The 27,934-nt window shown below is 55.5% G+C and overlaps 2 protein-coding genes across 5 annotated transcripts in view; one reads left to right on the plus strand and one right to left on the minus strand.

Moving 5' to 3' along the window:
* PRPF31 (pre-mRNA processing factor 31) overlaps positions 1 to 23,678 on the minus strand; it is a 44,572-nt gene extending 20,894 nt beyond the window's left edge. For all 4 annotated transcript variants that reach the window (XR_014941257.1, XM_085533803.1, XM_085533804.1 and 1 more), the window contains exons 1-7: positions 23,329 to 23,678; positions 23,071 to 23,250; positions 12,688 to 12,748; positions 11,740 to 11,823; positions 10,806 to 10,903; positions 8,612 to 8,718; positions 2,586 to 2,755 (exon numbers count right to left, since the gene is read on the minus strand). Coding sequence is in view for 3 of the 4 variants with exons in the window: in XM_085533803.1 (XP_085389929.1) it covers positions 2,586 to 2,755; positions 8,612 to 8,718; positions 10,806 to 10,903; positions 11,740 to 11,823; positions 12,688 to 12,748; positions 23,071 to 23,244 (694 nt within the window). In the remaining variant the exon portion in view is untranslated. The remainder of the gene's footprint in view (positions 1 to 2,585; positions 2,756 to 8,611; positions 8,719 to 10,805; positions 10,904 to 11,739; positions 11,824 to 12,687; positions 12,749 to 23,070; positions 23,251 to 23,328) is intronic.
* Positions 23,679 to 23,768: 90 nt separating this feature from the next.
* The window catches only part of TFPT (TCF3 fusion partner), a 6,039-nt gene continuing 1,873 nt past the window's right edge, over positions 23,769 to 27,934 (plus strand). The window contains 6 exon segments of the mRNA XM_085533819.1: positions 23,769 to 23,841; positions 24,424 to 24,553; positions 24,555 to 24,692; positions 26,085 to 26,155; positions 26,249 to 26,318; positions 27,600 to 27,830. Of these exon segments, the coding sequence (XP_085389945.1) occupies positions 24,428 to 24,553; positions 24,555 to 24,692; positions 26,085 to 26,155; positions 26,249 to 26,318; positions 27,600 to 27,830 (636 nt within the window). The 5' untranslated portion in view covers positions 23,769 to 23,841; positions 24,424 to 24,427.

Consider the following 27,934-nt stretch of genomic DNA (forward strand, 5'->3'; position numbering starts at 1 on the left):
GTTAGTCCTCCATAGAACAATATGGCCTCCACACACAGCGCCACCTAGGGTTAGTCCTCCATAGAACAACATGGCCTCCACACACAGCGCCACCTAGGGTTAGTCCTCCATAGAACAATATGGCCTCCACACACAGCGCCACCTAGGGTTAGTCCTCCATAGAACAATATGGCCTCCACACACAGCGCCACCTAGGGTTAGTCCTCCATAGAACAATATGGCCTCCACACACAGCGCCACCTAGGGTTAGTCCTCCATAGGACAATATGGCCTCCACACACAGCGCCACCTAGGGTTAGTCCTCCATAGAACTACAATATGGCCTCCACACACAGCGCCACCTAGGGTTAGTCCTCCATAGAACAATATGGCCTCCACACACAGCGCCACCTAGAGTTAGTCCTCCATACAACAATATGGCCTCCAAACACAGCGCCACCTAGGGTTAGTCCTCCATAGAACAATATGGCCTCCACACACAGCGCCACCTAGGGTTAGTCCTCCATACAACAACAATATGGCCTCCACACACAGCGCCACCTAGGGTTAGTCCTCCATACAACAATATGGCCTCCACAGACAGCGCCACCTAGGGTTAGTCCTCCATACAACAACAATATGGCCTCCACACACAGCGCCACCTAGGGTTAGTCCTCCATACAACAATATGGCCTCCACACACAGCGCCACCTAGGGTTAGTCCTCCATAGAACAATATGGCCTCCAAACACAGCGCCACCTAGAGTTAGTCCTCCATACAACAATATGGCCTCCAAACACAGCGCCACCTAGGGTTAGTCCTCCATAGAACAATATGGCCTCCACACACAGCGCCACCTAGGGTTAGTCCTCCATACAACAACAATATGGCCTCCACACACAGCGCCACCTAGGGTTAGTCCTCCATACAACAATATGGCCTCCACAGACAGCGCCACCTAGGGTTAGTCCTCCATAGAACAACAATATGGCCTCCACACACAGCGCCACCTAGGGTTAGTCCTCCATACAACAATATGGCCTCCACAGACAGCGCCACCTAGGGTTAGTCCTCCATAGAACAACAATATGGCCTCCACACACAGCGCCACCTAGGGTTAGTCCTCCATAGAACAATATGGCCTCCACACACAGCGCCACCTAGGGTTAGTCCTCCATACAACAACAATATGGCCTCCACACACAGCGCCACCTAGGGTTAGTCCTCCATAGAACAATATGGCCTATAAAACAGCGCCACCTAGGGTTAGTCCTCCATACAACAATATGGCCTCCACAGACAGCGCCACCTAGGGTTAGTCCTCCATAGAACAACAATATGGCCTCCACACACAGCGCCACCTAGGGTTAGTCCTCCATAGAACAATATGGCCTCCACACACAGCGCCACCTAGGGTTAGTCCTCCATAGAACAACAATATGGCCTCCACACACAGCGCCACCTAGGGTTAGTCCTCCATAGAACAATATGGCCTCCACACACAGCGCCACCTAGGGTTAGTCCTCCATAGAACAACAATATGGCCTCCACACACAGCGCCACCTAGGGTTAGTCCTCCATACAACAATATGGCCTCCACACACAGCGCCACCTAGGGTTAGTCCTCCACACACAGCGCCACCTAGGGTTAGTCCTCCATAGAACAACATGGCCTCCACAGACAGCGCCCCCTAGTGGTAGGTCCTCCCATAGGCATCTCCTCCCTCTACAGCGCCCCCTAGTGGTCAGTCCTCCCACAACACCATGTCCTCCCCCCACAGCGCCCCCTAGTGGTGATTCCTCCCCCCACAGCGCCCACAGCACCCCATAGCATTAAGTCCTCCCCCCACAGCGCCCCCTATTGCTGGGTCCTCCCCCACAGCGCCCCCTATTGCTGGGTCCTCCCCCACAGCGCCCCCTTGTGTTGATTCCTCTCCCCACAGCGCCCCCTAGTGGTCGTTCCTCCCCCACAGCGCCCCCTAGTGCTGGGTCTTCCCCCCATAGTGCCCCCTAGAGGTGGGTCCTCCCCCCATATACCCCCCTATTGCTGGGTCCTCCCCCAACAGCGCCCCCTAGTGGTGATTCCTCCTCCCACAGTGCCCCCTATTGCTGGGTCCTCCCCCCACAGCGCCCCCTATGGGTTGGTCCTCCAACACAGCGCCCCCTATGGGCTGGTCCTCCAACACAGCGCCCCATAGAGGTTGATCCTCCCACTACAGCGTCCCCTAGTGGTGATTCCTCCCCCCACAACACCCCATAGCATTGATTCCTCCCCCACAGCGCCCCCTAGTGCTGGGTCCTCCCCCCATAGCGCCCCCTTGTGTCGAGTCCTCCCCTCACAGCGCCCCCTAGTGCTGATTCCTCCCCCCACAACACCCCATAGCATTGATTCCTCCCCCCACAGCGCCCCCTAGTGGTGATTCCTCCCCCCAACCCCCCTCTGTGTCCCCCCTTTATACCCAACCATGATCTTATTCCCCCCACAGCGCCCCCTAGCATTGACTCCTCCCCCCACAGCGCCCCCTATTGCTGGGTCCTCCCCCCACAGCGCCCCCTATTGATTCCTCCCCCCATCTCCCCCTATATCCCCCCCCCTTTAACCCACCCATGATCTTGGCTGCGGTGGAGGCTCCGACGATGACGGACAGGTTGGGGGCGATGAAGGACATTCGTGACTCCACGTACTCGTAGATTCGGTGCTTGGCCTGGCTCAGCTGCAGCGCCATGTCACAGGCCTCCTCGATGCGCTGCAGCTCCTCATCCGATAGCTGCTGCCTATGGGGGTATATAGGGGATATGGGGTTATATAGGGGATAAGGGGGGTTTATATAGGGGATATGGGGTGTTAATGGGGTTTATATAGGGGCTATGGGGTTATGGGGGGTATAGGGGGCCTGGCTCAGCTGCAGCGCCATGTCACAGGCCTCCTCGATGCGCTGCAGCTCCTCATCTGATAGCTGCTGCCTATGGGGGTATATAGGGGATGGGGGCAATTAGGGGGGGTATAGGGGGCAATAAGGGGGGTATAGGGGGCAATTGGCTCCGACAGCTGCTGCCTATGGGGGTATATAGGGGATATGGGGTGTTAATGGGGTTTATATAGAGGAAATGGGGTTAGGGGGGCACTTAGGGGGGGTATGGGAGGGGAAATGGGGTTAGGGGGGCATCAATGGGGTATTAAGGGGGGGATATGGGGTTAGGGGGCATCAACGGGGGGATATGGGGGGGAAATGGGGCATTTAGGGGGCAATTAGGGGGTTTTATATAGGGGAAATGGGGTTAGGGGGGCATCAATGGGGTATTTAGGGGGCAATTAGGGGGGGTATGGGGGCCTATGGGGTATAAAAGGGGATAGGGGGCATTTAGGGGGGGTATAGGGGGCAATTGGATCCGACAGCTGCTGCCTATGGGGGTATATAGGGGATATGGGGTGTTAAGGGGGGATATGGGGGGTTTATATAGTGGATATTGGGTTTTATAGGGGATATGGGGGGTTTATATAGGGGATATGGGGTTATAAAGGGGATATGGGGGGTTTATATAGGGGATATGGGGTGTTAATGGGGTTTCTATAGGGGATATGGGGTTATGGGGGGTATAGGGGGCCTGGCTCAGCTGCAGCGCCATGTCACAGGCCTCCTCGATGCGCTGCAGCTCCTCATCTGATAGCTGCTGGCTGTGGGGGTATATAGGGGATATGGGGTTATATAGGGGATATGGGGTTATATAGGGGATATGGGGGGTTTATATAGGGGATATGGGGTTACATAGGGGATATGGGGTGTTAATGGGGGGTATAGGGGGCAATTGGATCCGACAGCTGCTGCCTATGGGGTATATAGGGGATATGGGGTGTTAAGGGGTCATCAATGGGGTATTAAGGGGGGGATATGGGGGGTTAAGGGGTCATCAATGGGGTATTAAGGGGGGGATATGGGGGGTTATATAGGGGAAATGGGGTTAGGGGGGCATCAATGGGGTATTAAGGGGGCAATTAGGGGGTTTTATATAGGGGAAATGGGGTTGGGGGGCACTTAGGGGGGGTATGGGGGGCAATTAGGGGGCTATAAAGGGGGATGGGGGGCAATTGGATCCAACAGCTGCTGCCTATGGGGTTATATAGGGGATATGGGGTGTTAAGGGGGGATATGAGGGGTTTATATAGGGGATATGGGGTTAGGGATGCAATTAGGGGGATGTGGGAGGGGAAATGGGGTTAGGGGGGATCAATGAGGGGATATGGGGGGGGAAATGGGGTTAGGGGGCATCAATGGGGGGATATGGGGGGTAATTGGATCCGACAGCTGCTGCCTATGGGGTTATATAGGGGGATATGGGGTTAGGGGGCATCAATGGGGGGATGTAGGGGGGGGAAATGGGGTTAGGGGGCATCAATGGGGTATTTAGGGGGCAATTAGGGGGGGTATGGGGGCCTATGGGGTATAAAAGGGGATAGGGGGCATTTAGGGGGGGTATAGGGGGCAATTGGATACGACAGCTGCTGCCTATGGGGGTATATAGGGGATATGGGGTGTTAAGGGGGGTTTATATAGGGGATATGGCGTTAGGGGGGCACTTAGGGGGGGCATGGGGGGGGAAATGGGGTTAGGGGGGCATCAATGGGGTATTAAGGGAGGGATATGGGGTTAGGGGGCATCAATGGGGGGATATGGGGGGGAAATGGGGCATTTAGGGGGCAATTAGGGGGTTTTATATAGGGGAAATGGGGTCAGGGGGGGATCAATGGGGTATTTAGGGGGCAATTAGGGGGGGTATGGGGGCCTATGGGGTATAAAAGGGGATAGGGGGCATTTAGGGGGGGTATAGGGGGCAATTGGATACGACAGCTGCTGCCTATGGGGTATATAGGGGATATGGGGTGTTAAGGGGGGATATGGGGGGTTTATATAGGGGATATGGGGTGTTAATGGGGTTTATATAGGGGATATGGGGTGTTAATGGGGTTTATATAGGGGATATGGGGTGTTAATGGGGGTTATATAGGGGATATGGGGTGTTAATGGGGTTTATATAGGGGATATGGGGTGTTAATGGGGTTTATATAGGGGATATGGGGTGTTAATGGGGGTTATATAGGGGATATGGGGTGTTAATGGGGTTTATATAGGGGATATGGGGTGTTAATGGGGGTTATATAGGGGATATGGGGTGTTAATGGGGTTTATATAGGGGATATGGGGTGTTAATGGGGGTTATATAGGGGATATGGGGTGTTAATGGGGGTTATATAGGGGATATGGGGTGTTAATGGGGTTTATATAGGGGATATGGGGTGTTAATGGGGGTTATATAGGGGATATGGGGTGTTAATGGGGTTTATATAGGGGATATGGGGTGTTAATGGGGGTTATATAGGGGATATGGGGTGTTAAGGGGGGCTATAGGGGGCAATTGGATCCGACAGCTGCTGCCTATGGGGTTATATAGGGGATGGGGGCAATTAGGGGGGATATAGGGGGCAATAAGGGGGGGTATGGGGGGTAATTAGGGGGGTATAAAGGGTATGGGGGGCAATTAGGGGGGTATAAAGGGGATGGGGGGCAATTAGGGGGATATGGGGGGCAATTATGGGGGTATAAAGGGGGATGAGGGGCAATTAGGGGGGATATGGGGGGCACCTATGGGGTATAAAGAGGATGGGGGGCAATTAGGGGGGTATAGGGGGCAATAAAAGGGGGTATGGGGGGCAATTAGGGGGGTATAAAGGGGTATGGGGGGCAATTGGATTCAACAGCTGCTGCCTATGGGGGTATATAGGGGATATGGGGTTATATAGGGGATATGGGGGGTTTATATAGGGGATATGGGGTGTTAAGGGGGGATATGGGGGGTTTATATAGGGGATATGGGGTGTTAATGGGGGATATGGGGGGTTTATATAGGGGATATGGGGTTATATAGGGGATATGGGGGGTTTATATAGGGGAAATGGGGTTGGGGGGCAATTAGGGGGGTATGGGGGGCAATAAGGGGGGTATAAAGGGGATGGGGGGTATAAAGGGGGGTATAAAGGGGATGGGGGGCAATTAGGGGGATATGGGGGGCAATTATGGGGGTATAAAGGGGGATGAGGGGCAATTAGGGGGGATATGGGGGGCACCTATGGGGTATAAAGAGGATGGGGGGCAATTAGGGTGGGTATGGGGGCAATTAGGGGGTATAAAGGGGGATGGGGGGCAATTAGGGGGGTATGGGGGGCAATAAGGGGGGGTATGGGGGTAATTAGGGGGGTATAAAGGGGGATGGGGGGCAATTAGGGGGGTATGGGGGGCAATTGGCTCCGACAGCTGCTGCCTATGGGGTTATATAGGGGATCCATTTAAATAAGGGTCCATTTCAGTCCCTTTTGGGGCCATTTTTGGGCCATTTCAGCCCATTTTGACCCATTCCATCCCATTTTTGACCCATTTCATCCCATATTTGGCCCATTTCAACCCAATTTTGGCCCATTTCATCCCATTTTTGGCCCATTTCAGCCCATTTTTGATCCATTTTATCCCATTTTTGACCCATTTCATCCCATATTTGGCCCATTTCAACCCATTTTTGACCCATTCCATCCCATTTTTGACCCATTTCAGCCCATTTTGACCCATTTCATCCCATTTTTGACCCATTTCATCCCATTTTTGACCCATTTCAGCCCATTTTGGTCAATTTCAACCCATTTTATGTCAATTTCAACCCATTTTTGGCCCATTTAATCCCATATTTGGTCCATTTCAGCCCATTTTGGGTCAATTTCAGCCCTTTTTGGGTCTATTTTGGGTCCATTTCAGCCCATTTTGGGCCCATTTCAGCCCTTTTTGGGTCTATTTTGGGTCCATTTCAACCCAATTTTGACCCATTTCATCCCATTTTTGACCCATTTCATCCCATTTTTGACCCATTTCAGCCCATTTTTGACCCATTTCAGCCCATTTTTGGTCCATTTCAGCCCATTTTTGGTCCATTTCAGCCCGTTTTTGACCCATTTCAGCCCATTTTTGGGACATTTCAGCATTTTGGGTCAATTTCATCCCATTTTGGGTCTATTTTGGGTCAATTTCAGCCCATTTTGGGTCTATTTTGGGTCCATTTCAGCCCATTTTGGGTCTATTTTGGGTCCATTTTAGCCCATTTTGAGCCCGTTTCATCCCATTTTTGACCCATTTCATCCCATTTTTGACCCATTTCATCCCATTTTTGGCCCATTTCAGCCCATTTTATGTCAATTTCAGCCCATTTTGGGTCTATTTTGGGTCCATTTCAGCCCATTTTGGGGCCATTTCAGTCCCTTTTAGGACCATTTTTGACCCATTCCATCCCATATTTTGCCCATTTCATCCCATTTTTTGCCCATTCCATCCCATTTTTGGCCCATTCCATCCCATTTTTGACCCATTCCATCCCATTTTTTGCCCATTTCATCCCATTTTTGACCCATTTCATCCCATTTTTGACCCATTTCAGCCCATTTTGGGTCCATTTCAGTCCCTTTTAGGGCCATTTTGGGTCCATTTCAGCCCATTTTTGCCCCATTCCATCCCATATTTGACCCATTTCATCCCATTTTTGGTCCATTTCAGCCCATTTTGGGGCCATTTCAGTCCCTTTTAGGACCATTTTTGACCCATTCCATCCCATTTTGACCCATTCCATCCCACATTTTCCCCATTCCATCCCATATTTTGCCCATTTCCTCCCCTTTTTGCCCCATTTTGTGATGCCCCCCCCCCTTTGCTAACCCCTGTGTTGTGGCCCATTTTTTCCCATTCCATCCCATATTTTCCCCATTCCATCCCATTTTTGACCCATTTCATCCCATTTTTGACCCATTCCATCCCATTTTTGACCCATTTCATCCCATTTTTGGCCCATTTCAGCCCTTTTTGGGTCTATTTTGGGTCCATTTCAGCCCATTTTGGCCCATTTCAGCCCATTTTGGGTCTATTTTGGGTCCATTTCAACCCATTTTTGGTCCATTTCAGCCCATTTTGGGCCCATTTCAGCCCATTTTTGGTCCATTTCAGTCCCTTTTAGGACCATTTTTTGCCCATTCCATCCCATTTTTGACCCATTCCATCCTATATTTTCCCCATTCCATCCCATATTTTCCCCATTCCATCCCATATTTTCCCCATTCCATCCCATATTTTGCCCATTTCTGTCCCTTTTTGCCCCATTTTGTGGTGCCCCCCCCCTTTGCTGACCCATTCCATCCCATTTTTTCCCATTCCATCCCATATTTGACCCATTTAATCCCATTTTTGACCCATTTCATCCCATTTTTGGCCCATTTCATCCCATTTTTGGTCCATTTCAGCCCATTTTGGGGCCATTTCAGTCCCTTTTAGGACCATTTTTGACCCATTCCATCCCATTTTTTCCCCATTCCATCCCATTTTTGACCCATTCCATCCCATATTTTCCCCATTCCATCCCATATTTTGCCCATTTCCTCCCCTTTTTGCCCCATTCCATCCCATATTTTCCCCATTCCATCCCATATTTGGCCCATTCCATCCCATTTTTGACCCATTCCATCCCATTTTTCCCCATTCCATCCCATATTTTGCCCATTTCCGTCCCTTTTTACCCCATTTTGTGGTGCCCCCCCCCTTTGCTGACCCCTGTGTAGTGGATGCGGTGACGCTGACCACCATGATGGTGGCGTTGGTCAGGATCTGCTGCACGTTCTCGTTGTTCTTACACTTGTCCAGGCTGTTCCCCAGCTCCTGTTAAATAGGGGACGGGGGTTATGGGGCGGGATGACCCACACTGCCCCATAAGTGCCCCATAAGTGCCTCCCCTGCCCCATAAGTGCCCCATAAGTGCCCCATAAGTGCCCCTCCTGCCCCATAAGTGCCTCCCCCGCCCCATAAGTGTGCTCTCCTACCCCATACGTGCCCCCCATGCCCCATAAGTGCCCCATAAGTGCATCCCCCTGCCCCATAAGTGCCTCCCCTGCCCCATAAGTGCCCTCCCCTGCCCCATAAGTGCCTCCCCTGCCCCAGAAGTGCCCCATAAGTGCCCCATAAGTGCCCCATAAGTGCACCCCCCTGCCCCATAAGTGCCTCCCCTGCCCAATAAGTGCCCCATAAGTGCAACCCCATGCCCCATAAGTGCCCCATAAGTGTGCCCCCCACCCCATAAGTGCCTCCCCTGCCCCATAAGTGCCTCCCCTGCCCCATAAGTGCAACCCCCTGCCCCATAAGTGCCCCATAAGTGCACCCCCCTGCCCCATAAGTGCCTCCCCTGCCCCATAAGTGCCCCATAAGTGCACCCCCCTGCCCCATAAGTGCAACCCCCTGCCCCATAAGTGCCCTCCCCTGCCCCATAAGTGCCCCATAAGTGCCTCCCCTGCCCCATAAGTGCCCCATAAGTGCAACCCCCTGCCCCATAAGTGCCCCATAAGTGTGACCCCGCCCCATAAGTGCCTCCCCTGTCCCATAAGTGCCCCATAAGTGTGCCCCCCCACCCCATAAGTGCCCCATAAGTGCCCCATAAGTGCACCCCCCTGCCCCATAAGTGCCTCCCCTGCCCCATAAGTGCCCCATAAGTGCCCCTCCTGCCCCATAAGAGCCTCCCCCACCCCATAAGTGCCCTCCCCTGCCCCATAAGTGCCCCCCCTGCCCCATAAGTGCCCCATAAGTGCAACCCCCTGCCCCATAAGTGCACCCCCCTGCCCCATAAGTGCCTCCCCTGCCCCATAAGTGCCTCCCCTGCCCCATAAGTGCCCCATAAGTGCAACCCCCTGCCCCATAAGTGCCCCCCCGCCCCATAAGTGCCCCCCCCGCCCCATAAGTGCCCCATAAGTGTGCCCCCCCACCCCATAAGTGCCCCATAAGTGCACCCCCACCCCATAAGTGCACCCCCCTGCCCCATAAGTGCCCCATAAGTGTGCCCCCCCACCCCATAAGTGCCCCATAAGTGCAACCCCCTGCCCCATAAGTGCCTCCCCCGCCCCATAAGTGCCCCCCCCGCCCCATAAGTGCCCCATAAGTGCCCCCCCTGCCCCATAAGTGCCCCATAAGTGTCCCCCCACCCCATAAGTGCACCCCCCTGCCCCATAAGTGCCCCCCCTGCCCCATAAGTGCCCCATAAGTGCCTCCCCTGCCCCATAAGTGCCTCCCCCACCCCATAAGTGCCTCCCCCACCCCATAAGTGCCCCCCCCGCCCCATAAGTGCCCCATAAGTGTGCTCTCCCCTGCCCCATAAGTGCCCCATAAGTGTGCCCCCCTGCCCCATAAGTGCCCCCCTGCCCCATAAGTGCCCCCCCCGCCCCATAAGTGCCCCATAAGTGTACCCCCCTGCCCCATAAGTGCACCCCCCTGCCCCATAAGTGCCCCCCACGCCCCATAAGTGCCCCATAAGTGTGCTCTCCCCTGCCCCATAAGTGCCCCATAAGTGTGCCCCCCTGCCCCATAAGTGCCCCCCAGCCCCATAAGTGCCTCCCCTGCCCCATAAGTGCCCCATAAGCGTGCCCCCCCACCCCATAAGTGCCCCATAAGTGCCCCCCCACCCCATAAGTGCCCCCCCTGCCCCATAAGTGCCCCATAAGCGCACCCCCCTGCCCCATAAGTGCCCCCCCTGCCCCATAAGTGCCCCATAAGTGCCCCCCCCACCCCATAAGTGCCCCCCCCCGCCCCATAAGTGCCCCCCCTGCCCCATAAGTGCCCCATAAGTGCCCCCCCCGCCCCATAAGTGCCCCCCCCGCCCCATAAGTGCACCCCCCTGCCCCATAAGTGCCCCCCCCGACCCATAAGTGCCCCATAAGTGCCCCCCCCGCCCCATAAGTGCCCCCCAGCCCCACAGGTCCCACCTTGACAGTGCGGATGTAATCCAGGGCGTTGGGCACCAGCGACTCGAGCTCCGGGAACCTCTTGGAGTATTTGTCCCTAATGAACTTATGGATGATGTCTGTAATTAAACGGGGGGGGCAGGTGTTAATTAGGGTTAATTACCCCCCCCCCCATAGACCCATAAGGAGCCCCCTATAAGGGGAGGGGGGGGCAGGAGGGGTTAATTCAAGGCTATAAGGACCCCAAAGCCCCATAGATATGGGGGGGATCCCAAAACCCCATAGAAATGGGGGCATAGACCCCATAGCCCCATAGATATGGGGCAGGACCCCACAGCCCCATAGAAACAGGGGGACCCCAAAGCCCCATAGAAATGAATGAAGCCCCATAGCCCCATAGAAATGGGGGGGGACCCCAAAGAGACCCCATAGATATGGGGCAGGACCCCCGAACCCCATAGAAATGGGGGGTCACCCCAAAACCCCATAGAAATGGGGGCATAGACCCCATAGCCCCATAGAAATGGGTGGGGACCCCAAAGCCCCATAGATATGGAAGCATAGACCCCATAGCCCCATAGATATGGGGCAGGACCCCCAAACCCCATAGAAATGGGGGGTCACCCCATAACCCCATAGAAATGGGGGGGACCCCATAACCCCATAGAAATGGGGGTCACCCCATAACCCCATAGAAATGGGGGTCACCCCATAACCCCATAGAAATGGGGGTCACCCCATAACCCCATAGAAATGGGGGTCACCCCATAACCCCATAGAAATGGGGGTCACCCCATAACCCCATAGAAATGGGGGTCACCCCATAACCCCATAGATATGGGGCAGGACCCCCAAACCCCATAGATATGGGGGTCACCCCATAACCCCATAGATATGGGGGTCACCCCATAACCCCATAGATATGGGGCTCACCCCATAACCCCCATTAACTTACTGAGCTCGTTCTCGATCTCCACCGTGAGGTTGTTGGCGTCCACAATGACCCGATATTCGGGGGCTGCCTCCACCGGCCCCAAAACTGCAACAAAATGACCCAAAATGACCCAAAATGACCCGAAATGGCCCAAAATGGCCCAAAATGACCCAAAATGGCCCAAAATGGCCCAAAATGGGGAACTGTGAGAGCAAGGATGGGGGGGGGGGGGCAAAGGGACCCCATAGGGACCCCATAGAAACCCCACAGGGACCCCAAAGGGACCCATAGGGACCCCAATGGAACCCCATAGGGACCCCAAAGGGACCCCATAGAGACCCCATAGGGACCCAAATAGGAACCCCAAAGGGACCCCCATAGGAACCCCATAGGGACCCCAACCCCAAAGGACCCCATAGAGACCCCATAGAGACCCCATAGAGACCCCAAAGGAACCCCATAGGGACCCCATAGAAACCCCAACCCCAATGGACCCCATAGGGACCCCATAGGAACCCCAAAGGAACCCCATAGGGACCCCAACCCCAATGGACCCCATAGGGACCCCCATAGGAACCCCATAGGGACCCCAAAAGGACCCCATAGAACCCCATAGAGACCCCATAGGGACCCCATAGGGACTTCAAAGGGACACCATAGGGACCCCAACCCCAAAGGACCCCATAGGGACCTCATAGGGACCCCATAGGGACCCCATAGGGACCCCCATAAGGACCCCCAAGATGGACCCTAAAGGGACCCCATAGGGACCCCAAAGGAACCCCATAGGGACCCCAACCCCAATGGACCCCATAGAGACCCCATAGGAACCCCGAAGGACCCCATAGGAACCCCATAGGGACCCCAATAGGGACCTCAAAGGGACCCTAAAAGGGACCCCCAACTCCATCCCCCAAATGCCCCAAAACAGGCTGAATTGACCCCAAAATCCCCCCCCCCCCCCGTTACCTTCAGCCGCGTGTGGCTGCCGGGCGATGAACTGCTCGATCTGCTGCATGATGGCTGCAAACTGGGGGGGGGGCATTAAATTGGGGGGGGGGTTATGGGGGTCCCACAGCCCCCACCCCAAAACCAACACAACCCCTAGAGCCCCATAGCCCCCCATAGCCACCATAGACCCCCACAGCCCCCCTATCACCCCACAGCCCCCCACAACCCCCACAGCCCCCTATAACTCCATAGCCCCCCATAGCCTCCTATCACCCCATAGCCCCCCACCCCACAACCCCCATAGAACCCCTATCACCCCATAGAACCCTATCACCCCACAGCCCCCCACAACCCCCATAGAACCCCCATCACCCCATAGAACCCCTATCACCCCATAGAACCCCTATAACCCCATAGAACCCCTATCACCCCATAGAACCCCTATCACCCCATAGAACCCCTATCACCCCATAGAACCCCTATCACCCCATAGAACCCTATCACCCCATAGAACCCTATCACCCCATAGAACCCCTATAACCCCATAGAACCCTATCACCCCATAGAACCCTATCACCCCATAGAACCCCTATAACCCCATAGAACCCTATCACCCCATAGAACCCCTATAACCCCATAGAACCCTATCACCCCATAGAACCCTATCACCCCATAGAACCCCTATCACCCCATAGAACCCCTATCACCCCATAGAACCCCTATCACCCCATAGAACCCCTATCACCCCATAGAACCCCTATCACCCCATAGAACCCCTATCACCCCATAGAACCCCTATCACCCCATAGAACCCCCATCACCCCATAGAACCCCTATCACCCCATAGAACCCCTATCACCGCATAGAACCCCTATCACCCCATAGAACCCCTATAACCCCATAGAACCCTATCACCCCATAGAACCCTATCACCCCATAGAACCCCTATAACCCCATAGAACCCTATCACCCCATAGAACCCCTATCACCCCATAGAACCCCTATAACCCCATAGAACCCTATCACCCCATAGAACCCTATCACCCCATAGAACCCCTATCACCCCATAGAACCCCTATCACCCCATAGAACCCCTATCACCCCATAGAACCCCTATCACCCCATAGAACCCCTATCACCCCATAGAACCCCTATCACCCCATAGAACCCCTATCACCCCATAGAACCCCTATCACCCCATAGAACCCCCATCACCCCATAGAACCCCTATAACCCCATAGAACCCCCATCACCCCATAGAACCCCTATAACCCCATAGAACCCCTATCACCCCATAGAACCCCTATAACCCCATAGAACCCCTATCACCCCATAGAACCCCTATCACCCCATAGAACCCCCATCACCCCATAGAACCCCCATCACCCCATAGAACCCCTATCACCCCATAGAACCCCCATCACCCCATAGAACCCCCATCACCCCATAGAACCCCCATCACCCCATAGAACCCCTATCACCCCATAGAACCCCTATCACCCCATAGAACCCCTATCACCCCATAGAACCCCTATCACCCCATAGAACCCCCATCACCCCATAGAACCCCCATCACCCCATAGAACCCCCATCACCCCATAGAACCCCTATCACCCCATAGAACCCCTATCACCCCATAGAACCCCTATAACCCCATAGAACCCCTATCACCCCATAGAACCCCTATCACCCCATAGAACCCCCATCACCCCATAGAACCCCTATCACCCCATAGAACCCCTATCACCCCATAGAACCCCTATCACCCCATAGAACCCCTATCACCCCATAGAACCCCTATCACCCCATAGAACCCCCATCACCCCATAGAACCCCCATCACCCCATAGAACCCCTATCACCCCATAGAACCCCCATCACCCCATAGAACCCCTATCACCCCATAGAACCCCCATCACCCCATAGAACCCCTATCACCCCATAGAACCCTATCACCCCACAGCCCCCCACAACCCCCATAGAACCCCCATCACCCCATAGAACCCCCATCACCCCATAGAACCCCCATCACCCCATAGAACCCCTATCACCCCATAGAACCCCTATCACCCCATAGAACCCTATCACCCCATAGAACCCCTATAACCCCATAGAACCCCTATCACCCCATAGAACCCCTATCACCCCATAGAACCCCTATAACCCCATAGAAACCCCTATAACCCCATAGAACCCTATCACCCCACAGCCCCCCACAACCCCCATAGAACCCCCATCACCCCATAGAACCCCCATCACCCCATAGAACCCTATCACCCCATAGAACCCCTATCACCCCAAAGAACCCCTATCACCCCATAGAACCCCCATCACCCCATAGAACCCTATCACCCCATAGAACCCCTATCACCCCATAGAACCCCTATAACCCCATAGAACCCCTATCACCCCATAGAACCCCCATCACCCCATAGCCCCCCACCCCACAACCCCCATAGAACCCCCATCACCCCATAGAACCCCTATAACCCCATAGAACCCCTATCACCCCATAGAACCCCCATCACCCCATAGAACCCCTATCACCCCATAGAACCCCTATCACCCCATAGAACCCTATCACCCCATAGAACCCCCATCACCCCATAGAACCCCTATCACCCCATAGAACCCCTATCACCCCATAGAACCCTATCACCCCATAGAACCCCTATCACCCCATAGAACCCCCATCACCCCATAGCCCCCCACCCCACAACCCCCATAGAACCCCCATCACCCCATAGAACCCCCATCACCCCATAGAACCCCTATAACCCCATAGAACCCCTATCACCCCATAGAACCCCCATCACCCCATAGAACCCCCATCACCCCATAGAACCCCTATCACCCCATAGAACCCCTATCACCCCATAGAACCCCTATCACCCCATAGAACCCCTATCACCCCATAGAACCCCTATCACCCCATAGAACCCTATCACCCCATAGAACCCCTATAACCCCATAGAACCCCTATCACCCCATAGAACCCCTATCACCCCATAGAACCCCTATAACCCCATAGAAACCCCTATAACCCCATAGAACCCTATCACCCCACAGCCCCCCACAACCCCCATAGAACCCCCATCACCCCATAGAACCCCCATCACCCCATAGAACCCCCATCACCCCATAGAACCCCCATCACCCCATAGAACCCCTATCACCCCATAGAACCCTATCACCCCATAGAACCCCTATCACCCCATAGAACCCCTATCACCCCATAGAACCCCTATCACCCCATAGAACCCTATCACCCCATAAAACCCCTATCACCCCATAGAACCCCCATCACCCCATAGAACCCCTATCACCCCATAGAACCCTATCACCCCATAGAACCCCTATCACCCCATAGAACCCTATCACCCCATAGAACCCCTATAACCCCATAGAACCCCTATCACCCCATAGAACCCCTATCACCCCATAGAACCCCTATAACCCCATAGAACCCCTATCACCCCATAGAACCCCTATCACCCCATAGAACCCCTATCACCCCATAGAACCCTATCACCCCATAGAACCCCTATCACCCCATAGAACCCCTATCACCCCATAGAACCCCCATCACCCCATAGAACCCCTATCACCCCATAGAACCCCTATAACCCCATAGAAACCCCTATAACCCCATAGAACCCTATCACCCCACAGCCCCCCACAACCCCCATAGAACCCCCATCACCCCATAGAACCCCCATCACCCCATAGAACCCCCATCACCCCATAGAACCCCTATCACCCCATAGAACCCTATCACCCCATAGAACCCCTATCACCCCATAGAACCCCTATAACCCCATAGAACCCCTATCACCCCATAGAACCCCCATCACCCCATAGCCCCCCACCCCACAACCCCCATAGAACCCCCATCACCCCATAGAACCCCTATAACCCCATAGAACCCCTATCACCCCATAGAACCCCCATCACCCCATAGAACCCCTATCACCCCATAGAACCCTATCACCCCATAGAACCCCCATCACCCCATAGAACCCCTATCACCCCATAGAACCCCTATCACCCCATAGAACCCCTATAACCCCATAGAACCCCTATCACCCCATAGAACCCCTATCACCCCATAGAACCCCCATCACCCCATAGCCCCCCACCCCACAACCCCCATAGAACCCCCATCACCCCATAGAACCCCCATCACCCCATAGAACCCCTATAACCCCATAGAACCCCTATCACCCCATAGAACCCCTATCACCCCATAGAACCCCTATAACCCCATAGAACCCCTATCACCCCATAGAACCCCTATAACCCCATAGAAACCCCTATAACCCCATAGAACCCTATCACCCCACAGCCCCCCACAACCCCCATAGAACCCCCATCACCCCATAGAACCCCCATCACCCCATAGAACCCCCATCACCCCATAGAACCCCTATCACCCCATAGAACCCCTATCACCCCATAGAACCCTATCACCCCATAGAACCCCTATCACCCCATAGAACCCCCATCACCCCATAGCCCCCCACCCCACAACCCCCATAGAACCCCTATCACCCCATAGAACCCTATCACCCCATAAAACCCCTATCACCCCATAGAACCCCCATCACCCCATAGAACCCCTATCACCCCATAGAACCCTATCACCCCATAGAACCCCTATCACCCCATAGAACCCCCATCACCCCATAGAACCCCCATCACCCCATAGAACCCCTATCACCCCATAGAACCCCTATCACCCCATAGAACCCCTATCACCCCATAGAACCCTATCACCCCATAGAACCCCTATCACCCCATAGAACCCCCATCACCCCATAGAACCCCCATCACCCCATAGAACCCCTATCACCCCATAGAACCCCCATCACCCCATAGAACCCCCATCACCCCATAGAACCCCTATCACCCCATAGAACCCTATCACCCCACAGCCCCCCACAACCCCCATAGAACCCCCATCACCCCATAGAACCCTATCACCCCACAGCCCCCCACAACCCCCATAGAACCCCCATCACCCCATAGAACCCCTATCACCCCATAGAACCCCTATAACCCCATAGAACCCCTATAACCCCATAGAACCCCCATCACCCCATAGCCCCCCACCCCACAACCCCCATAGAACCCCTATCACCCCATAGAACCCTATCACCCCATAAAACCCCTATCACCCCATAGAACCCCCATCACCCCATAGAACCCCTATCACCCCATAGAACCCCTATCACCCCATAGAACCCTATCACCCCATAGAACCCCTATCACCCCATAGAACCCCCATCACCCCATAGCCCCCCACCCCACAACCCCCATAGAACCCCCATCACCCCATAGAACCCCCATCACCCCATAGAACCCCTATCACCCCATAGAACCCCTATCACCCCATAGAACCCTATCACCCCATAGAACCCCTATCACCCCATAGAACCCTATCACCCCATAGAACCCCTATCACCCCATAGAACCCCCATCACCCCATAGCCCCCCACCCCACAACCCCCATAGAACCCCCATCACCCCATAGAACCCCCATCACCCCATAGAACCCCTATAACCCCATAGAACCCCTATCACCCCATAGAACCCCCATCACCCCATAGAACCCCCATCACCCCATAGAACCCCTATCACCCCATAGAACCCCTATCACCCCATAGAACCCCTATCACCCCATAGAACCCCTATCACCCCATAGAACCCCTATCACCCCATAGAACCCTATCACCCCATAGAACCCCTATAACCCCATAGAACCCCTATCACCCCATAGAACCCCTATCACCCCATAGAACCCCTATAACCCCATAGAAACCCCTATAACCCCATAGAACCCTATCACCCCACAGCCCCCCACAACCCCCATAGAACCCCCATCACCCCATAGAACCCCCATCACCCCATAGAACCCCCATCACCCCATAGAACCCCCATCACCCCATAGAACCCCTATCACCCCATAGAACCCTATCACCCCATAGAACCCCTATCACCCCATAGAACCCCTATCACCCCATAGAACCCCTATCACCCCATAGAACCCCTATCACCCCATAGAACCCCCATCACCCCATAGAACCCCTATCACCCCATAGAACCCTATCACCCCATAGAACCCCTATCACCCCATAGAACCCCTATCACCCCATAGAACCCCCATCACCCCATAGAACCCCTATCACCCCATAGAACCCTATCACCCCATAAAACCCCTATCACCCCATAGAACCCCCATCACCCCATAGAACCCCTATCACCCCATAGAACCCTATCACCCCATAGAACCCCTATCACCCCATAGAACCCTATCACCCCATAGAACCCCTATAACCCCATAGAACCCCTATCACCCCATAGAACCCCTATCACCCCATAGAACCCCTATAACCCCATAGAACCCCTATCACCCCATAGAACCCCTATCACCCCATAGAACCCTATCACCCCATAGAACCCCTATCACCCCATAGAACCCCTATCACCCCATAGAACCCCCATCACCCCATAGAACCCCTATCACCCCATAGAACCCTATCACCCCATAGAACCCCTATCACCCCATAGAACCCTATCACCCCATAGAACCCCTATAACCCCATAGAACCCCTATCACCCCATAGAACCCCTATCACCCCATAGAACCCCTATAACCCCATAGAACCCCTATCACCCCATAGAACCCCTATCACCCCATAGAACCCTATCACCCCATAGAACCCCTATCACCCCATAGAACCCCTATCACCCCATAGAACCCCCATCACCCCATAGAACCCCTATCACCCCATAGAACCCCTATAACCCCATAGAAACCCCTATAACCCCATAGAACCCTATCACCCCACAGCCCCCCACAACCCCCATAGAACCCCCATCACCCCATAGAACCCCCATCACCCCATAGAACCCCCATCACCCCATAGAACCCCTATCACCCCATAGAACCCTATCACCCCATAGAACCCCTATCACCCCATAGAACCCCTATAACCCCATAGAACCCCTATCACCCCATAGAACCCCCATCACCCCATAGCCCCCCACCCCACAACCCCCATAGAACCCCCATCACCCCATAGAACCCCTATAACCCCATAGAACCCCTATCACCCCATAGAACCCCCATCACCCCATAGAACCCCTATCACCCCATAGAACCCTATCACCCCATAGAACCCCCATCACCCCATAGAACCCCTATCACCCCATAGAACCCCTATCACCCCATAGAACCCCTATAACCCCATAGAACCCCTATCACCCCATAGAACCCCTATCACCCCATAGAACCCCCATCACCCCATAGCCCCCCACCCCACAACCCCCATAGAACCCCCATCACCCCATAGAACCCCCATCACCCCATAGAACCCCTATAACCCCATAGAACCCCTATCACCCCATAGAACCCCTATCACCCCATAGAACCCCTATAACCCCATAGAACCCCTATCACCCCATAGAACCCCTATAACCCCATAGAAACCCCTATAACCCCATAGAACCCTATCACCCCACAGCCCCCCACAACCCCCATAGAACCCCCATCACCCCATAGAACCCCCATCACCCCATAGAACCCCCATCACCCCATAGAACCCCTATCACCCCATAGAACCCCTATCACCCCATAGAACCCTATCACCCCATAGAACCCCTATCACCCCATAGAACCCCCATCACCCCATAGCCCCCCACCCCACAACCCCCATAGAACCCCTATCACCCCATAGAACCCTATCACCCCATAAAACCCCTATCACCCCATAGAACCCCCATCACCCCATAGAACCCCTATCACCCCATAGAACCCTATCACCCCATAGAACCCCTATCACCCCATAGAACCCCCATCACCCCATAGAACCCCCATCACCCCATAGAACCCCTATCACCCCATAGAACCCCTATCACCCCATAGAACCCCTATCACCCCATAGAACCCTATCACCCCATAGAACCCCTATCACCCCATAGAACCCCCATCACCCCATAGAACCCCCATCACCCCATAGAACCCCTATCACCCCATAGAACCCCCATCACCCCATAGAACCCCCATCACCCCATAGAACCCCTATCACCCCATAGAACCCTATCACCCCACAGCCCCCCACAACCCCCATAGAACCCCCATCACCCCATAGAACCCTATCACCCCACAGCCCCCCACAACCCCCATAGAACCCCCATCACCCCATAGAACCCCTATCACCCCATAGAACCCCTATAACCCCATAGAACCCCTATAACCCCATAGAACCCCCATCACCCCATAGCCCCCCACCCCACAACCCCCATAGAACCCCTATCACCCCATAGAACCCTATCACCCCATAAAACCCCTATCACCCCATAGAACCCCCATCACCCCATAGAACCCCTATCACCCCATAGAACCCTATCACCCCATAGAACCCCTATCACCCCATAGAACCCCCATCACCCCATAGAACCCCCATCACCCCATAGAACCCCTATCACCCCATAGAACCCCCATCACCCCATAGAACCCCCATCACCCCATAGAACCCCTATCACCCCATAGAACCCTATCACCCCACAGCCCCCCACAACCCCCATAGAACCCCCATCACCCCATAGAACCCTATCACCCCACAGCCCCCCACAACCCCCATAGAACCCCCATCACCCCATAGAACCCCTATCACCCCATAGAACCCCTATCACGCCATAGAACCCCTATCACCCCATAGAACCCTATCACCCCATAGAACCCTATCACCCCATAGAACCCCTATCACCCCATAGAACCCCTATCACCCCATAGAACCCCTATCACCCCATAGAACCCTATCACCCCATAGAACCCCTATCACCCCATAGAACCCCCATCACCCCATAGAACCCCCATCACCCCATAGAACCCCTATCACCCCATAGAACCCCTATCACCCCATAGAACCCCTATCACCCCATAGAACCCTATCACCCCATAGAACCCCTATCACCCCATAGAACCCCCATCACCCCATAGAACCCCCATCACCCCATAGAACCCCTATCACCCCATAGAACCCCCATCACCCCATAGAACCCCCATCACCCCATAGAACCCCTATCACCCCATAGAACCCTATCACCCCACAGCCCCCCACAACCCCCATAGAACCCCCATCACCCCATAGAACCCTATCACCCCACAGCCCCCCACAACCCCCATAGAACCCCCATCACCCCATAGAACCCCTATCACCCCATAGAACCCCTATCACGCCATAGAACCCCTATCACCCCATAGAACCCTATCACCCCATAGAACCCTATCACCCCATAGAACCCCTATAACCCCATAGAACCCCTATCACCCCATAGAACCCCTATAACCCCATAGAAACCCCTATAACCCCATAGAACCCCTATCACCCCACAGCCCCCCACAACCCCCATAGAACCCCCATCACCCCATAGAACCCTATCACCCCACAGCCCCCCACAACCCCCATAGAACCCCCATCACCCCATAGAACCCTATCACCCCACAGCCCCCCACAACCCCCATAGAACCCCCATCACCCCATAGAACCCCTATCACCCCATAGAACCCCTATCACGCCATAGAACCCCTATCACCCCATAGAACCCTATCACCCCATAGAACCCTATCACCCCATAGAACCCTATCACCCCACAGCCCCCCATATCCCACCCCATAACTCCCATTTAAGCTCCCCTATTTAACTCTCCTCAATCTCACCCCCCCCATTAAACCCCCCCTATTTAAGCCCACCCCCATTTAACCCCCCCATTTACCCCCCTTTCCCCCCCCATAACCCCCATTTAAGCCCCCCCCTTTAAACCCCCCGCATTAAAGACCCCCCCATTAAACCCCCCTCCATTAAAGCCCCCCTTATTAAAGATCACCCCCCCATTAAACCCCTCCCATTAACACCCCCCATTTAAGACCCCCCTCATTAAACCCCCCCTATTAAAGACACCCTCAACATTAAGCCCCTCCCATTAAACCTCCCCCATTAAAGACCCCCCCCATTAAAGACTCCCCACCATTAAACCCCCCTCCCCATTAAAGACCCCCCCCCCAATCCACCCCCCAATTTCCGGTTCCGGTTCCATTGAGACCCCCCCCCCCCCCCCCAAATTTCCATTTCCGGTTCCGGTTCCCATTGAGACACCCCATCCCTCACTCCCCCCCCCCCCCCCCCCCCCCCCCCCCCCCCAATCTCAATTTCCGGTTCCGGTTCCCATTGAGACACCCCCCCCCCCCCCCCCCAAATTTCCATTTCCGGTTCCGGTTCCCATTAAGACAACCCCCCATTCCCACCCACCCCCCCCCCCAATTCCCCAATTTCCGGTTCCGGTTCTTATTAAGATATTCCCCCCCCCCCCAATTTCCATTTCCGGTTCCGGTCCGTACCGCTTTGCTGTCCCATAACTTGGCGATGCTCTTCACGGACTCTCCGGCCGGTTCCGGTTCCGGTTCATCCCGCACCTCCTCGATGGGTTCCCCATCTTCTTCCGAGGTCAAACTTTCCTCTTCCTCTTCCGCCGCCTCCTCCAGGTCGGCCAGCAGCTCGTCCGCCAACGACATGGCGACCTGCCACCGTTAAACCCCGTTAAAACCTCGTTAAACCCCCCCGGGCCTTCCCGTTATAAGCACCAGCCGCCATCTTACCTCCTCCTCCTTTGCGTCGCTGGATAAACTGCGTCACTTCCGGACGCGACGCGCTCTTATGTCGTCACTTCCTCCTGTATCCCGCGAACTTCCGGTTTTCACACCCCGCGTCGCCCTCCCACCAAAATGGCGTCACTTCCGGTCGCGGTGCGCTCTTATGACGTCACTTCCTCCTTCAGCTCGATGACTTCCGGTTTCCATAACCCCCCTCCCCCATTAACCCACATTTAACCCCCCCAGCTCCTATTTAACCCCCCTAGGCCCAATTTAACACCCCCAGCTCCTATTTAATCCCCCCTAGGCCCCATTTACCCCCTCCAGGCCCGTTATTCCCCCCGTTAGGCCCCATTTCCCACTTTAAGGCCCCGTTTCCTCCCATCACCCCCCCCCCACGTTCACTTCCGGTTTTTACACCGCCTACTTCCGGCGCGCTCTGATTGCGTCATCATTGTGCGCCCTCTGTGGAGGGGGTCGTCGTTTTGTCCTCGCGGATGCGGAGAGCGGCGCGGAAAGGTGACGTCATCACCGGGGAAGGACCGGAGGGGAAACGAGAGGGGGGTAATGGGGGGAAATGGGGCCTAATGGGGGGGGATAATGGGATTGGGGGGGGTAAATGGGGCCTATGGGGGGTAAATGGGGCCTATGGGGGTGAATGGGGCCTATGGGGGTAAATGGGGCCTGGGGGTGGGGTTAATGGGTCCTATGGGGGGCTATGGGGGGGTAAATGGGGCCTATGGGAGGGTAAATGGGGCCTATGGGGGTAAATGAAGCCTATGGGGGTAAATGGGGCCTATGGGGGAGTAAATGGGGTCCTATGGGGGTAAATGGGGTCTATGGGGTAAATGGAGCCTATGGGGGGAGGTAAATGGGGCCTATGGGGGTAAATAGGGCCTATGGGGGGGTAAATGGGGCCTATGGGGGGTAATTGAGGCCTATGGGGGGAGTAAATGAGGCCTATGGGGGTAAGTGGGGTCTATGGGGGTAAATAGGGCCTATGGGGGTAAATGAAGCCTATGGGGGGGGGGGGGTAAATGGGACCTGGGGGGGTAAATGGGGCCCATTCCCCCCCATTAAACGATCCCCCCCCCCCCCCAGGACAATGGCGGCCGTTGGCTTCGAGGAGTTCTCAGCCCCCCCCGGCTCGGAGCTGGCCCTTCCCCCTTTGTTTGGAGGCCACATCCTTGAAGGTGAATTAGAAGCCGAGGTGGAGTTTGAAGCCGGGGGGGGTCCTGGAGGACCGGGGGGGGGGGGGAGACGAGGAGGAGGAAGAGGAGGAACAACGGAGGGAGGAAGGACGGAGACGGGAGGAGATGGCCAGGAGGAAGATGGCCGCCCTGGGACGGCGCTGCAGGGAGCTGGAGCAGGTCAGGACTGGCCCCTTTAAGGCTTTGGCTCCGCCCCTTTAAGGCTTTGACTCCGCCCCCTTTGTGCGTAGACTCCGCCCACAAGGCTTTGGCTCCACCTCTTTTGTGCTTAGACCCCGCCCACAAAGCTTTGGCTCCGCCCCCCTTGTGTTTAGACTCCGCCCACAATGCTTTGGCCCCGCCCCCTTTAAGGCTTTGGCTCCGCCCCTTTTGTGCTTAGACACCACCCACAAAGCTTTGGCTCCGCCCCTTTAAGGCTTTGGCTCCACCCCCTTTAGGCTCAGACCCCCCATGCTTTGACCCCGCCCCCAAACGCTTTGGCTCCGCCTCTTTAAGGCTTTGGCTCCGCCCCCTTTGGGGCTCAGACCCCCCCCCCAATGTATTGGCTCCGCCCCTAATGGGTTTGTCTCCGCCCCCTTAAAGCTTTGGCTCCGCCCCTTTTGGGCTTTGGCTCCGCCCCTTTTGTGCTTAGACCCCGCCCACAAAGCTTTGGCTCCGCCCTTAAAGCTTTGGCCCCGCCCCTTAACACTTTGGCTCCACCCCTTTTGGGCTTAGACCCCGCCCCCAAAGCTTTGGCTCCGCCCCCTTAACCATTTGGCTCTGCCCTTATGGCTTTGGCTCCGCCCCTTAATGCTTTGGCCCCGCCCCTTAAAGCCTTGACCACGCTTCCTTTAAGCCTTTGGCCCCGCCCCCTTAAAGCTTTGGCTCCGCCCTTAAAGCTTTAGCTCCGCCCCCTTCTGCGCCCAGCCCATTTACTCCACCTCATTTGCATATAGGCCCCGCCTCTTTAAAGCTTTGCCCCGCCTTAAAGCTTTGGCTCTGCCCCTTTCTGTGCTTAGACCCCGCCCACAATGCTTTGGCTCCGCCCCCCTTAAGGCTTTGGCTCCGCCCCTTAAAGCTTTAGCTCCTCCCCCTTTATGCTCCCACCCCATTTAGCTCCACCTCATTTGCATGTATGCCCCGCCCCTTCGAGCTTTGGCCCCGCCCCCTAAAGCTTTGGGCTCCACCCCCTTCAACTCCCACCCCATTTAGTTCCATCTCATTTGCATATAGGCCACACCCCCCTTTAAAAGTTTTGGCTCCGCCCCCTTTATGCCCCCACTGTTTTGCTCCGCTTCATTTGCATATAGGCCACGCCCCTTTGTTTCCTATTACCATAGCCCCGCCCACTCGCCCCTCCCAGCCCATTTAGCTCTGCCTCATTTGCATATAGGCCACGCCCCCTTTCTATTACCATAGCCCCGCCCACTTACTCCTGCACCCACCTGAAGCCCCGCCCCTTATGCAAATCACCCCCTCATTATGCAGCTTTAACCTGACTGCCCCTTCCTCAGCCCCCCCTATTAATTAACCCCCCTCGTGTTAATTAACCCCCCTTATTAATTAATTAAGGTCAATGCTCGTGCCCTGTGCCGCCTGCAGTGGGTGCAGCGCATGACCCGGCGGCTGCAGCAGGAGCGCAGGTGGGTTAATTATTAATTAACCCATTAATTAACCCCCCCCTTAATTAACCCAATTAACCCCCCTTTTAATTAACCCCCCACCCCCCTATACAGGTTCCTAATGAAGGTATTGGATTCCTATGGAGACAATTACCGCAGAGGCCACCTCACCTTCCTGCTCGAGGTGGGACCCCCCCCAATTAATGCCCCCCCCCATATTAAACCCCCCCCCCCTTTTAAAGCCCCCCCCATAACCCCATCCCGACCCCCCCCCCATATTAAAACCCCCCCCCCTTTTAAAGCCCCCACCCCATAACCCCATCCTGACCCCCCCCCCAATTAAACCCCATCCCATTTAAAGCCCCCCCCATAACCCCATCCGGACCCCCCCTTTAAAGCCCCCCCCCCATAACCCCTTCCCGACCCCCCCATATTAAGCCCCCCCCTTTAAAGCCCCCCCCCATAACCCCATCCCGACCCCCCCCCCATATTAACCCCCCCCTTTTAAAGCCCACCCCCCCATAACCCCATCCTGGACCCCCCCCATTAAACCCACATCCCATTTAACCCCCCCCACCTCAACCTGCCCCCCCCCCATAACCCCATCCCGACCCCCCCCATATTAAGCCCCCCCCCTTTAAAGCCTCCCCCAACCCCATCCCGACCCCCCCCCATTAACCCCCATCCCATTTAAAGCCCCCCCCCACCTCAACCTGCCCCCCCCAATTCCATGTATCCACCCCCCCCATTAAGCCCCCATCCCTTTTTAAAGCCCCCCCCCATAACCCATCCTGAACCCACCCCAATTCCATGCCCCCCCCCAATAACTGCCCCCCCAAATAACAGCCCCCATTGCCCCCCCATGACGAAGCCATTTGCCCCCCCCAATAATTGCCCCCCCAACCCATCTGCCCCCCCCAATAACAGCCCCCATTGCCCCCCCAATTAAAGCCCCCATTGCCCCCCCAACCCATCAGCCCCCCCAATAACAGCCCCATTGCCCCCCCATGACGAAGCCATTCGCCCCCCCCCAATATTTGCCCCCACCAAACCCATCTGCCCCCCAATAACTGCCCCCCCCCAAATAACAGCCCCCATAGTCCCCCACATCCCATCTGACCCCCCCCAATAATTGCCCCCCCCAACCATCAGCCCCCCCCCGCACTAACACCCCCATTGCCCCCCCCCAGGACGAAGCCATTCACCCCCCCCAATAATTGCCCCCCCCCCCACTAACACCCCCCATTGGCCCCCCCCAGGACGAAGCCATTCACCCCCCCCCCAATAATTGCCCCCCCCCCCCATAACACCCCCCATTGCCCCCAGACGAAGCCATTCACCCCCCCCCCCAATAATTGCCCCCCACCCCCACTAACACCCCCATTGCCCCCCACATGACAAAGCCATTTGCCCCCCCATAATTGCCCCCCCCCCACTAACACCCCCCATTGCCCCCCCCTCCCAGGACGAAGCCCTTCGCCCCCCCCCACCCCGGGCAATGCCAGAGAACGAACCCCCCGACAAAGAAGGTTGTGGGGGGGGGGGGCCACACACATCGGGGGGGGGGGCTCAGCATTGGGGCCGCCCCCCCCTCCCCCCACCCCGCAGCCCCCCCCCTCCGAGCCCCCCCCCAAAAGGAGGAGGAGGAAAGGGGGGGGGCGGCCACTGTGGACCCCCAGAGGAGTATGGGGGGCAGGTATGGGGGGGGGGGGCAGTAATTAAAGGGGGGGGGGGGCAGTAATTAAAGGGGGGGGCAATAATTAAAGGGGGGGGTAATTATTTGGGGGGGCAATAAATAAA

Source organism: Coturnix japonica, unplaced genomic scaffold (genome assembly GCF_054131305.1).
Source record: "Coturnix japonica strain WE unplaced genomic scaffold, WE-NBRP24 Scf063, whole genome shotgun sequence".
In the NCBI taxonomy this organism is placed as follows: Eukaryota; Metazoa; Chordata; class Aves; order Galliformes; family Phasianidae; genus Coturnix; species Coturnix japonica.